The sequence below is a fragment of the Pteropus vampyrus genome, unplaced genomic scaffold, assembly GCF_000151845.1.
Source record: "Pteropus vampyrus isolate Shadow unplaced genomic scaffold, Pvam_2.0 Scaffold145, whole genome shotgun sequence".
Taxonomy (NCBI): Eukaryota; Metazoa; Chordata; class Mammalia; order Chiroptera; family Pteropodidae; genus Pteropus; species Pteropus vampyrus.
This window is the reverse complement of record NW_011888926.1, coordinates 2,616,264-2,630,664: the sequence shown is the minus strand read 5'-3', so window position 1 is coordinate 2,630,664 and position 14,401 is coordinate 2,616,264. Positions and strand designations below refer to the sequence as shown.

Sequence of the window (14,401 nt, the reverse complement as noted above, 5' to 3'; positions counted from 1 at the left end):
GAATTTGTGGAGTAGTCAGTAAATTTTAAGTATCATAAAACAAAGCCAATATTTATGAAAATGTGAAACTGTAAATGCTGTCACTTTTCATAGTAGTATCTAACTGCTTGCTTTGGCTTCTTTGTGGGTGATGAGGAAATACTGTAGTCTCGGTGGGTAGCAGGGTTTTTTTCTGAAGTAGGTGAGAATGGATCAGACTTTGACCATCCCCCTCCCTGCCACTCCTAAACTGGTAGACAGGAAAGAGCTGACTTCTTGTGATTGCAAACGCCACAACAGAACGCTACATACAGAACAAGCAAGCGATGGTGGGGCTCAGGCAGCTAGCCTGGCCCAGCACTTCCAGGTGTCTGAAGCTGGGCCACTTCGATGCTTGGCACATGTTCTTTTACCTCCCATGGGGGAAAAGAAGAGGTGACATTTTTCTCAACATATAAATTCCACTTACCAAGGGATGTCGATCTGTAGCATCCTCTGGTAGTCTTTGGATAGCTCGAGGTTTACTTTATCGCTTTAAATCAGAACCTCTCAATCACGCAGTGTCCTGGCTGAAATTCAGGTTCCGATCCTGTGATTCTGCATTCTGAAAAGCATCCAGGGGATGTGGAAGCTGCTAGTCAGCGGACCACACTTCCAGCTAGGATTACTCAGTCCCCGCGTGTGCTTTAGAATTTTCCTCAAATCCATAGCTCTTCCCTCCCCTTTCTTCCAGGTGTGTGTTGGGAAACACTACCATCCTGGCTGAGTTTGCCACCGATGATGAAGTTAGCCGTTTTCTGGCACAAGCTCAGCCCCCTACACCTGCAGCAACCCCGAGTGCACCTGCAGCAGGTTGGCAGTCGCTGGAGACCGGCCAGACCCAGTCAGACCCCGTCGGACCTGCTCTGAATCTTTTCGGTGGGTCCACGGGGCTCGGGCAATGGAGCAGCAGTGCTGGCGGCAGCAGCGGGGCCGATCTTGCTGGCGCTTCGTTGTGGGGGCCCCCAAACTATTCTTCTAGCTTGTGGGGAGTCCCAACTGTGGAAGATCCCCATAGGATGGGCAGCCCTGCTCCTTTACTACCTGGTGACCTTCTGGGAGGAGGGTCGGATTCAATCTGAACTTAGAACTTTCAACTCTGACCTCGTGACCTTTTTTGGAACAGCAGCAGCACTAACTTGACCTTTTCGTTTTTTTTTTCAACTTGCAATAAATACATTTTTAAAAGGAAAAAAGAAAACGGAGAGAGAAAAAAAGGTGGGTCATTGACAGACTGTCTGAGCACATAGTTGCCTCCCTTATAACTTCAGTTTTTTCGTTTGGAATATGAATCCAAAAAGAGAACATATCACTCTTGAAATACTTGAATCATGAACGCCAACCTAGAAAGACAATGTGAAGCAAGTACACATACCATTTAAATTTAAACACAAAAAAATTAAAAAAATTAGTTTCTAGTTTTTCACTTTTTTCATGTTATATGGAAGTTGTTGCTAAGAAACATATATACTGAAAAAAATAGCTTTTTAACTTTGTTTGCACTGGGTGTGTTTCCGTCCTTAGGTCTACCATGTTTGGGAGGGAGGGGAATTCAAAAGAATTGTTAGGGTGGGGGGAGGGAAGACTTGACGGAGCCTCACTTTAAAAACAAAAACACAAAAAACCTAAAAAAAAAAAAAAAAAAAGGAAAAAATTTGTGATTGGCTGGTTGATAAATACCAGTGTGTTCTGGCACATGTAACTGCCCAGGCATGCTCGTTCTGGTATGTGTGTGCACGTGTGTTCATGTGCATTCGCGTGCATCCTTCTCTCTGTCTCTGTGTGTACGTATGCCTGTGTCCTCCCCTGCCTCCTCCTTCCTGACCCCTGACCCTGACCTCTCAGAAGCTGCATTGCTGACAGTCTGCAGGCTGGCTGGCCGGCCATCTGCTTTTTATTTTTATTATTTTTTTTAACTAAAGAACACACGAGCGCGGGGAGCCACCGCTACTAGAGCAGCTCCATTGGGCTACGTGAAGGTGAACAGAGTGCTTTTTAATGGTGAAAGCAGGGAGTTCCTTTACATCTGCAAGTTAGCCTGAGTGTGAGTTTTCTCTAGCTTTTCTTTAACCTAGCAGTAGAGTGGAGCACTGCCAAGTCCAAAAAATTAGGAGAGCGGGAGGTACCTCTTGGAGCAACTGTGTGTTTATTTATTTCTGTTTTTTTTTTTCAAAAATAAGTGGCCAGTAGGCACATCTAATATCTGTTAGGTTTTATGCGGGCCTTTGCGTTACTTCGGGAACAGATGATGAGATAGTTTTTAATAACGTGATGGATGTCTCAAAAGCAGAGAAACTGTGTTCCCCCTTTGTTGTGTAATCAGGTATGAGAAGTTAGTTCATCAAAGTCAGGTAATGCTGAATTCAATATTTCTATTGGTTCTCTTTTTCTTTTGATGAAAACAAAAAAGTAAGTTGCGAGCAGCCTCCTGAAGCATCCGCAGCTCCTCCCTCTCTGCGCCTTTCTTGCTGAGCGTTACCTGTGCCAGGCCGTGGCGTGTTACAGCACCAGGCCATCACTGACAGAAACGTTTACTTAACGAATGTTCTTAAACCAGTGTGTACTTCAAGCGTTTCCTTTTGTTTCTCTGTGTTGTGTATTTCCCGTGTATGTGGTTTTGCTTAGGCAGGTATAACTTAGCAAAGACTTTTAAGTATTGCACCTTTTTTTGGTTTTGACCTCTTACTTTTTTTTCCCTTGTAATGTTGCTTTTTTAATTTCGGTATTTAAAGACTTTTTTTTTTTTTTTTTTTTTAAGCATCAGTGTAGTAGTACTCTGGGCCGAATAGGGGGCAACTTTTAATCCACAGTTATAACCAACATGTATGTACTTACGTTGGATTCAAAATGTATCAAACTGCTTTTTTTGAAGAGAGTTATAGCAGCCCTGAACGCGGGGGTGGGTACCCCTTTATACAGAGCAGATGGCGGGCGGGGCGGGGGGAGGGGGACATATGCCGGTAACATGCTAGCACTTGTGTGGACACCCCAATCTGCATTACACTGTTTAACATAAAGTGCCGACATTCTGTACCAGCAAATACCTGCCCATTCCAACCCTTGGTGGGAGCAGACCTCTACTGTCCTCCATAACTTGCTGCTAGTGAGGACAAAGGAGTTTTTCTTTCTTTAGCATCTTCAGTGAAGGATACAACAATGCCTAATGTATTTGACTTTTAGCTTGTGTCTCTGTGTAGGTGGGTGGGTGGGCGTGTGTAGGAAAAGGCAAAAACGAATTATTTGCATTTAAGTGGTTTTGTGAGACAGAATGAGAATTCTATAGTCCTCTCGGCCTACCCTGTTTATTATAAACCTAGCCTCAAAAGAGATTGACATGCGAAATTCAAGTGAGCATTCGCTCATACACGTCTTTGTGAACCCTTTGTGGGTAGGTGGTCAAACTCGAGTTTCCACCGTTGGTTTGGTCCCATTGGATGCCTTGTGGAAAACTAACTGTGCCCTCCTGCTCTCCGGTTTTCATCAGCACCATGCCCCTTCCACCTTTGCCACGTACACTGTCTCCTCCCAGCCCCCACTGACAGCTCTCCGTGTGTGGAGCAAACCCCTGTCATGTGGTGACCTCCAGGCGAAGAGCAGCTGTGTTCAGACATCCACAGAAGGCTGAGTCTTAGTGGCCCTGGGCCAGGAGCATGTCCCGAAGCTCCCGCGAGCCAGTGGCGACCCTGTCCACTGCCACTCTTGGTTTCCTGCCATGTCCTGCTCCACCCTCCACTTCTCTTGCCTGTTGGTTCCTTGACCTGCACTATGGGTTAGTTGAGTTCCTTACGATACTACGGTGAAAGCCGGGTGCTAGAGCCCCTCTTGTTTACAAGACATAATGAGGGATTTGAAATATGTAAAAATAAACACGAGAAGCTAAAATGTTCTTCCATCATAAGCTTAAAGGGAAAAAAATTAAAAACTTTAAAAAAAGACCAAAAAGTGCGTATATATATATATAGACATATATATATACATATAAATATATATTTTAGATGAAGACTAACTCTGGGAGCATTTAACAGTGTTTTTTGTTTTTGTTTTTAACATTTATTTTCCTGCTTTAAAATTTGCAAGCATTCTCAGGAATTCTAGGGTAGGAAGCCAGTTTTTTGAAGATGGTTTATTTAACCATGTCTTATCCTAGATAGACGGCTGTTTCTTTCCTGTTAATAAACTTTTACAAGTTCCTGAAACTTCAAAAAGTTTAAACAATTTTTACTTAAAAAAATGTAAAAAAGAAAAGTCTCCAAACGCTATTGTCATACTGGGGATCACACATTTTAAAACATGTAGAAAGAAATATTTTTTAAAAATTATCAATTTAGCAGCAACAGGTAAATTCATTATCTTAAAAAATGTGGGAGAAGGATTCAGCTTTATAGGAGATCTAACATGGATTCATTTAAATTGTGTGTAATTTAGTGGGGGAGTGTTTGGTGTATATAAATGGAAATGCCATCACTTTGTTCCTTTCCATTTAAGACTGAACTGAAATCTCCCCTAATTTTTATTTTTTTAAAGGAACCCTTCTCCCTGTACCCCAGCCCTAGCAACAAAAGAAAGGAAGAAAGAAACAACAGCTTACAAAAAAAAAAGTAACTAATCTGTAAAATAGTACGGTTGGATTGCTGAGAATCTATGTAAAGAGTTAGGAAATATAGGTTAATAATTTTTGGAACAAATTTTAAATATAGGCATTTACTAGAGGAAAACTATATGGACTGTTCTATTAATGAAGAATGTCTGTCTTACCTCCATTTGTTTTGGGAGAAGGACAAAATAATAGAAAAAATCTAATAAGGAACAAGTGATTTTACTTTTTTTGCTCCCAGCTACTGTTGTGCTCATTTTAATAGCTGTTTTGAAGATCTGCTGCTTAATTATCCCCATCCCTTAGCCAGAGACGTGGAGTGTTTCCTTTCAGTTTTTGGTGATGTCGAATTCTCCTTTTGTATTCCCTCCTGGGGCCGGGTTTCAGAATTCCCAAGCATGACCACAGCTTCTTTCAACATCTAAGTTTCCCAGTGGGAAAGAAACTCCCTCTCAGCAGGTAAAGGGAGAGGGGTGGGGTTGCTGCCTGCAATTTCTCTAAAGCCGCTTTAGTGCCTTCGTACATACACCCAGACATCCTGCACAGGGGGAACACGTGTGTATGTGCATGTGGTCCAGTCACTCCACAGACGTTAAGTCACTTGGCCATTGAGGAGATTGGAGTGGTTCTGGACAGGCCCCAAAGGCAGTGGGCTAAATTTAAAGTAAACAGAAATCAAGGAAGTTAAATATGCTTTCATGTCTCAGTGATGTGGGATGCCAAGGCCCTTCCTTGTGTTGTTGCCCCCCATTACTGTGCATCGACTTCTCTAGGTGTGTCATTGCGACATCTACAGTGGTTTGGAAAGTCTCTTTGTGTTGGGCCAGTAGAAAGGGGTTTGTATTTTTCTCTTCTTGTTCTTCTTTGTCTCCTGTCTTTCCCTCCAGTCCCCCGCCCCCCTTTTTTTTTTCTGGTCAACTTGCTGGAAGCTTTGCTTTGTTGGTTGGCAGTGACCTAAGAACAGGATATAGTGAGATGTAATGGGAGAGAAAAAACTCTTTTCTTTCCGTGGTATTCTTTGGCAAGAGTCACGCCTGCTGAGGGGTTAGGTGGCTTCGGTACACTTTAAAAAGTCGATGGAAGCGTATTCTCTTCCACCACATTCTGGCACATGTACAGAGGCCTGCTGGTCACCTCTCATTACACAGATTTATTTTATAAACATTCTGATCATGTAAATTTGAGCTTTCCAGTTTTTACTAGTTTCCCTTTATTTCTTTAAACACTTGATTACTAGTGGCCAGAGGTGTTCACCTCTCAAACATCACAAACTTGGTTTTTGTCTACCACATGAGTAGCCAAAACAGAAAGCACTAGGAGGGGAAGGACTGTCTTCCTTCAGACTGGGGACCTCTGCTGGCAGTCGAGATCCAGTGCCATGACCTAATTTTAGGTGTTTAAAAAAAAAAGTTCAAATCTCCCAAGACAGTGGAGAAGTGGATGTGGCATCTCCGACCCCTCAGTTTCTAGCCTTTGATATTTTTCAATTATGACATTCACAGAAGTTAACTTAGCACTGCTACAAGTTAAGGTTCCAAACCAAATTCTTTCATCAGTATCCCCCAGTCAATCAATATTGTCCACTGACTGCCATTCAGTTTTATTGATAGGAGTTTGGTTTTCTGTTACTATGGCTCCTGTTCTAAGAACTTTTCCACCTCTTCTGACATGAATGTAGCATAAATTAGCAGTTGATTCTTCCAAGTTCCTGTGGGTCGAATGTGGTGTGTAAGACACGCAACAAAAAGAAGGGAAGAGAAATTCCTGCCTAAGAATTTGGATGACCTTTTATTAATGTATCTAGCAGAAACAAAAATTTCACAGGCTGTTAACTTGTGACAAATATTCACTCTCACCACTTTTTGGGGAGAAGGGGGTCAGTTTTTGTAGAGTTAACAGCCAGATTCCATACCGACCTCAAATGCTGTGTACTTTTTAATTTTATTGTTTATATTCTGGCATCTTGACTCTTAAACAAAATGAAGATGTCTGTGTGCTGAGCAAAACGCTTTAGCCAAGCCTGTTTTCCTCTGTAGTGTAAACAGGATGTTTTCAGCAGACTTGGCCGTACTAGCCATCTCTAAGATTAGGGAACAATTGAGTCTTTATGTAGAAAAGGTCCCCGTCCCCTTCCCCTCCCCCCCATCCTCAGAGTTCAAATTCAACATTTAACACTTCGTAGGTTATTGTTTGGGGTTTGGGTTTTTTCTTTTGTTTTAATTATCTTTAAGGTCTTTAGGAGTAGAGATACCTTTTTAGCTGGTTAAAAAAAAATCAACCTTTTTCTTCAGTGTTTTTGCCAAGTTCTGTTACACTTCATGTCTATGCATTAACTACACTTCTTAGTGTTACTGCAAAAAGAAATCTTATTCTTCTGTGAGTGTACAACCAGCCCACGTGCGATAGTGCAGATGAAAATATTCTAGCCTATGTGTCTACAGTGAATTGTCAATCTTTAGACCTCAGCAGTCATTCAGATAATAGGGTGCCCTTGCCCTCACCCTCTACTGCACCCCACGCCACACCCTCTCTGCTTTCTTATCTGCAATTATAAGGTGTCCACACAGTCTAGAAACAGGCAAATACTCATAATGTTGTCAAGCATATTGTAAGCCTATTACAAAACATAGAATATTATATATATATTTCCAGAGTCAGTACACACCCTGTAATATGGTCTGTACATTTATGGCCAATACCAAAGGTGTGTGTGTTTTCAGAGATGGTCCACATTTGTCATTGTTATTGTTTTTTTGACCTTGAATTTGACACAAAGGAGGTGCTGGCATTACATTCTTTAGATTTGAAATAATTATCAACTTTAATAATCTATGAACATGACAATGAAAATTGAACATTGGCTCTCTCTACCCTACCCATGCCTTCCCCCCACCTCCCGCACTGCCAAAGAAAAGGGGCCATGGGCATCCGCAGGATGGTGAAGGGGACACTGGTCAGGGGACAAGCTACTCCCCACTGGCTGGGCATCTGTGCTGTCCTGCAGGTAGCCACTTGGACCAGATACAGAGTAATTACCAAATATTCTAACACTTGAGTGGTTTTTAAACTGTCAGTCTCTTGTAGTAATCTGCCACCACCACCCAAAATAAAGCAAAAGTGACAAACTGCCAGTGTTAGCCTCACAGAATTCGAATAGTTCCCTTTTCAGTCAGCTAGACAACTGAATTGATTTTTAACGAGAAACTGTGCACACCAGGGAAAATGGCACTATTCTGATCGAAATGCCCCTGCAAGAGCCAAGCCATTGGTTCTTTCTGACAACGCTTGTTTTGATTGTGAGAAGAGAGGAAAGGTCCAGTAAAGGCAAGAACTGTCCCGTTTTAAATTTGAAAGCACTTGGTGCCTCAATTTCAATTTCAAACTATAAGTCATCGCTTTGGAAATAAAATCCCAATTGTAATTGACCCATTTCGAGCCGATATTAAGTTGAGATTATTTTTTCAAAAAGTGAAATTTCTCTTTGTGGCTAATGGTGAGCAGCAAAAGAAAAGCTTCGAGGGGAGCTCAAGTACCGTCCGTGGCCGAGTTCTTTCCCTTTCCCTTCCCCTCCCCGGCCTTCCTGGACCTCTCGCTGCATCCAGCGTTCCTTCTCCTTGGGCTGCTGAAAAGTGTGCACGGTTCTGAGGGCGGGTTGTGAGGGGCGCCTGGAGCAGCCTGCCTTGCTGCAGGGCCAGCCTTACAGCAGAGCTCTGGTGAGAGGAAGACGGTACATGCGTTCGCCAAAAAACGCAAAAGGGGGATATTTATACAAAACCAAGCAAAACCCTCTGGAAACCTTTAAGAAGTTACATACCTTTAAAAGGTTACACACCTTTAAAATATAGTTTCTCACCAAGTGATGCATTCAGCATACGCTATTTGCCAGAAGTTTTGGGATAAGTTAGAATAAATGTGTTTAAAACACCGCCACTACCCCCTCCCATTTTTAATTTTGTCCAAGGAATTAATTACTTAAGTGTAGTATTTCTGAATGTGCCTTTGTGAGTACAGAGACCGTCTGTTTTAGGAAAAAGCTATCCATGGGGATAAAACAGAAAGATGGTCAGCCTAGTCCTTAAGGAAGCCAGCGTTTCTCCTGGCGGTCCGCAGGAGCAGCTGTCGGGTTGTCATTAGCATCAATATTGCACAGTGGAGAGTTGTGTGGAAGAGGTTCTGGGACTTGGGAGAGGGGCCGATGAGGTGATGGTGCACGGATGACAGAGACCCAGGTCAGTCCGAGCGTGCAGGTTGAATTAACTATCTGCATTACCTAATTTTCTTCGTGTGTGTGTGTGCGCGTAGCTGTTTTTTTTGTTGTTGTTGTTGTTGTTTTTCTGTAAGCACTGGAGAACTGAAATATGGTAATGTTTGTGACACATTCATGCATGTCGAAAGGCATTTTCTCGCTTCTGCTGTGTGCAGAGCGGGCAGCACATTTTCATTCTCTGAGTCTGTGTCCTGAGAAGGCAATTATTTTCCCAAACAGAAGTCATTTAATGTTGCTGTTTCTGTGAACAGGGTATTTACACACAAGGAAAAAGCTTTTGCAGGAATAAGATTGAAGTGTTTGAGAAAGAAAAGAGAAAAATCTGAAATCATATTTTATTTCTTCAGAACTATATAGTTAAATATAGAAACCTGCAGTGTCTCTTCATTTGTTTTTATTTGTTTTAAATGATTCCACCTCTTCTCCCCACTCCCAATCTTCTAAAGAAATATCAAGTGAATGCTAAGGGCCATTTCCGTAATTCCTCAGAACGCCCCAAAGAGGAAACCAGTCCCTCCCTCGAGATTCCTTCAGCTTCATTCAGGAAGACAAAGGGAGGAGAGATGCTGCCATGGGCCGGGCTTCCTCTCATTCCTCTCTAATGGCCTTGAAATGTATTATTATGCAAATGTGAATTTTGATACTGAGTTTAAGAAGAGGTTGTTGGATTTTTTTCTTTTTTCAAAAAAAAAAAAAAGGTCCCATATGTGGTCATCATTGCTTCTTTATTTTGTAACGTGAATTGTAACTATGCATTCTGCAGAAGGGGGGAGGAGAGGGCAGAAAGGGGAAGGAAGTAGCTTTGCATCCTTGTTCTACGGTTTCTGTGTCCATGGGATCCCCACGTCCTGGCGGGGAAGGGGAGTTAGATCAAGAAGTGATAAGGTTGGCACAGTAAGGTGCAGAGACCTCTGGGTCCTCCCACGGTCGCTGGCAGGCCTGATGGCCTGGCAGTTCCTGGGGGCCCGCAGTTCCTATTAGCCAATATGGTACAGGATTCTCCATCCTAGCCATGCAGTGTTAGCCCAGTGCAACAGTGGGGCCCCAAAGGCTCCAGCGTTCTCTGGGAAAAAAGTACTCATCCTTTGCTGAATTCAGAACCCTTTCAAGCTCAGGAAACCATGCCTCACTCGTGCTGACCTTAAAGTTAATCTTTGTCACCTTCAGAAACCTCCTCTTTCTCCTCATTCCTTTTTATTTTTTCTTAATCATTTTAAGTGAACTTAATTATAAGAAAACTGTCTTGCTCTAAGAGGGGTGGAAGAGGACTATTGCTTGGTAGGCAGAAAAGGATTCTCTTCCCCATCCACTCACCCTCAGCCAAACATAATCTCTCTGCTTCCCTTGCGTCTTTTTAAGCTGTGTATAGCTAGCGAGCGCGAGGTGTTTGGCACGGGACAGCCGACAGCTGCCTCTTTGTCCTAACAGAATTCCTTTGTGGCCCTTGCCTGTGGTGAGTCGTGGCACCTGCATTGCTCTGGTCTCGGCATTGTTTGCAACACGCAGTATCTTAAGCAAGAGATTGTTCTGCCCGTCTTCAGTGTTTCTACGCAGCAGTTTGTGTTGCTGATGTTCACAGTACTGTAACGAGTAACAGACTTGATCACAGTCTTCTCGTGTCCGTGCCAGGCTGCACAGGCACGATCTTATCAGGGTTCCAATCTGTTAGATTGCCTTCAGACAAAAAAACAAAACCAACAAAAAAAATTACAATCCTGACGTTTCAACTGTCTAACACAAAACAATACCTCGAGGTACATTTCCCCTGCAGCGTAGACCTTAACTTCCCTTTCCTTTTCTGACATCAATGGGTTATCCTTTTTAAAATATGAACATGTAAATAGCAGGATAACATTTATAATTTTTTTCTTTGCTGTGAAAGTAACCCTGAAATATGATGTTTTCTTTTTTTTTTTTTTTTTAAGCCATCGGAAGTTTCAGATCTTATTCTTTCATATTTAAGAAGAGAAAGCAAAACAGGTCAGGGGAGCGGACTTGCATTGGTGAGCTGGTGTTCTCTCCATTGCTTCCCATACACAGTGACAGCAGACCAGTGTCTAAAGCCTGTTTTAAATAGATGCCATCTATTCCAGCCTTCTGGTCCCAGGGTGGGGAGTGTCTAAAATTCTCTCTTCTAGAAGATCCATCCTTTCCGGGGTTCCAGAATGAGCAGTCAACCTTTCTTGATTCACACACACACACACACACACACACACACACAAACTGAGTAGTATTCTGTAGTTCACAAAGGGAATTAGTCCCTGGCATTTCATTTTGACGCTGTAGAATTTATAGCCTTGTCACTTTGTGATGCTCTGGAAACGTATTGATTTCTTATTTAGAAGCTCATCCGAGACGTGCATACAACCTCCCTGAAAGGCATGTGCACCCTGAGACGTTCCTCCCTCTGTGGGGCTTGAAGCTGACTTTAGGTAGAGGGAAATAATGTAACAAATGCTGCTTGTAGGGATCTGTCAGCTACTGCTCTCCTAGATTTGGCCACTAAAGAGGCAGGGTCAGACTGGGTCATTTTGAATAGCTTCTTCACAAACACCCCCTTTATCTCTATCTTAAAGACAAAACCTATATCCTTCAAGAAGCCCTTTGTAGTTTAGACTTGTATAGTGACGACTTCCTTTGAGGGGAAGAAGCTTGATTATAAATGCACATGTATTCACCACCCACCTTCTGACTTGGGCGCCCTCGACCTTGGGATTTTATTTCTGTTTGTTTGGAGGCCTCTTTTCTATCATTCTCCTTCCTCTGATCCTTCATAAGTTCTTCCTGCTCTTATATCTTTCTACAATCCTCCCAAAGGGCTTTGCTGATCTCTGCACTTCTTTCCTGGGACACTCCCCCACCAGTACCCTTTGCACACACCAGTGACCAAAGTGTGTCCAGTGATCTCACAGAAGACATCAAAAATGGTGCATGCACCACGAATGTGCTCACGGAGACACGTGCACAAGATTCTGCACCCTTGGCCTTAACCTCAGTATGACTTAAGGTGCAGGAACATTTTTAACAGGTTTTAAAACAAACAAAAAAACCCTTCTGGGAGGGAAAAAAAAAGCAGACAGGAGCTCAGCTGTGCCCACTCCTAACTCCACTATTTGCTCACAACTTCTAATTCTGTGCCCACCCCACCCCATCCCTGTTTTGAGTAACCAAAAACAGATGACAAAAGCAACCTGAGGAGAGTTTTCTGGACTATTTTGTCTTTCTCCATTTAGACGGAGATGTAAATGCTGCTTTGGGTTCTGTAATCCTAGGGGCTATGTTTACAGAGTGAAATGCATCCTACCAAATCAGGAAACTGAATGATGGAACCTCCGCAGTGAGTTAGGTCACCGATGGTGAACTAGAGAAGTGAGGGGGCTCGGGGGATGGGGCTGAGGAGGAGAGCCGGAGAGGTCCCATTTTAATGACTTATGACATGTTGCTCCCTGCCTTCTTTCTCCTCCCTTCACTTCTCTCCATGCCCCGTTTAAACAGAAGGTGCAGAGAAGGGCATCATAAAGAGGCTGAATTTTTAAAAGGCAGCTTTCCAACTTTGCACACAAACAGGTAACAGGAAGGTACAGCAAAAACCCTCTCATCTGAAACACTCGGCAGAAACAAAACCTGTAAACATTACTTAACAGCTGCACATATGGATGCTCTGCAGGTTACCTAGAAGTGTTTTGTTTTTCTTATACTTGAAATAGCTTTTACAATATTTTGGTGGCTTGCTTTCCTCTCTTCTGGCGGGCAATAGAGAAAGTGGATGATGGGTTTTAAGGAAGTTTGAGGGGAGAAAAAGAAGGATGTGGCATTGTCTTTTTTTTTTTTCTTCTTAAACAGAAGTTTAATCAAACTCATGTTGAAATTGCTCCTCATATTACTGGTTTTACATGGACACAGAAACTAGGCACTTTAGAGGTGCACTTGCATGGCAGGCTGGGCCCCCCTTTTCTATATTTTATTTTACTTTTTTAGTATAGTGGTACTTAAAATCACTGGTTCACTTAAAAACAAACAATAAAATGTTAAACTCTACTAATGTACAAATAAGCTGAAAAGTTGCATTTTATGTGTATTTTTTGCCATAGCAGGTACTGTATTTCTCATGCTGGATTTCAAAAAAAAATCAAAAACAGACAAAAAAAAACTAAAGGGTGGTGTTTTATTGGATTGTGACAGGCTGAGTAATAAGGAATCAAGTCTTCGTCATTTCATTAAAACAGAGATGATGTAATGCATATATAAGAGTTTTCTGAAGGGTTTTTTTGGGCTTTTAAACAGCTTATTTTTGTTTTTGTTTAGTTTTTTATTTTATTTTATTTTGGAAAGATATGATTGTATTATGTGCAACTCAGTTGCTTACATTATAACTACAAAATATTTTTGGGTTCCTGGAAAAAAAAAAGAAATAAGACTAATAAATGTGTTTGGCTGCTAAGCATTTATTGTGGTTTCCTGTTTTATTCTGCCAGTTTAATTTGCTCATTTGTTGAAGTGTTTATGTTTTTTTCTACTCTTCTCTCTTTCCTTGCTCCACTCCTAGAAGCTCTACAGAATTCAGCATCCAAATTGGGCCTCAACATGTCTATCTTGCCTTGGTATGTTCTTGTTGCTGGGATTGGCAGGTTGGCCAGTTGCTGCTGGGTCTGTGCTCCTTGCTCTTGCTGCCTGCCACAGTGCAGGGTGCAAATTTTCTAAAAGAAATTGATGCTCTTCTGCTTTTTGTTGTTGTCTCGTTTAATCTTTATTTGCATTTGGAGTGAGAACACTAGAGGAGAGAAGATGCCTGCCTCGGGCTCTGCTGATCGCTCCTCTGTTATGCCCAGGGAAAAGAACCAGCCAGCCAGCTCCGACTGGACAGTGCTCCCCATCGGTGCTCCCTGCCCTCCTTTGAGAGCTTTCACACTGCCAAGGAGCATTAGAACCTTATCCTAAAGGCAACGTGATCATGAAACACCTCTAGGATGGCAAAGGGAAGGAAGGGAGCAAAACTAGTATCTTCTAACTCCCAGGTACCATTGTGTCGGATCTGATTCTCAGAATGCTATGTGGATAGATAGCAGCAAACCTATTTTTTGAGGAAACTGCAGCTCAGAGTAATGTAATTAGCTACTATTGATTGATTGCTGGGCATCGCTCTAAGCATGCCATATATTTACTCATGTAATTGGAACTTGTCTCAGTCAGTGGTGAAACCATAATCGGAACCCAGACAGGATTCAGAAGTCACCATGCGGAAGTGTCTTTGCTGCAGAACACCTGGGTTTCTGAGAAAATGGTCTTAGGCAAGTCTGTACAAAATGGTAGGCCATGTCCCAAACAGTTCTTTTATCATAAAATAAGTAAACACTGGAAATCTGAAATGAGAAGAAGCGAACTCGTCAAACATCCTGAAGGCCTGTTTGTTGCAATGATCTATTTTTTAAGGAATAGATCATTGCAAAAAATGTGAAGACTTTTATCACCAAAGACTTTATTTTAAATTTTGAATATTTTAAAAAATGCATAAATGGCTAAGG

At 42.2% G+C, this 14,401-nt stretch overlaps 1 protein-coding gene across 7 annotated transcripts in view; it reads left to right on the top strand.

Annotated features, from left to right (window-relative positions):
* Window positions 1–13,321, top strand: part of TNRC6B (trinucleotide repeat containing 6B) — a 137,934-nt gene extending 124,613 nt beyond the window's left edge. For 4 of the 7 annotated variants that reach the window (XM_011369079.2, XM_011369080.2, XM_023535927.1 and 1 more), the window contains one exon: window positions 713–1,100. In XM_011369079.2, coding sequence (XP_011367381.1) covers window positions 713–1,100 — 388 coding nt within the window. Of the gene's footprint in view, window positions 1–712 lie in introns of all 7 variants that reach the window. The other 3 variants (XM_023535926.1, XM_023535925.1, XM_011369081.2) reach the window with 2 other exon arrangements.
* Window positions 13,322–14,401: the final 1,080 nt, after the last annotated feature.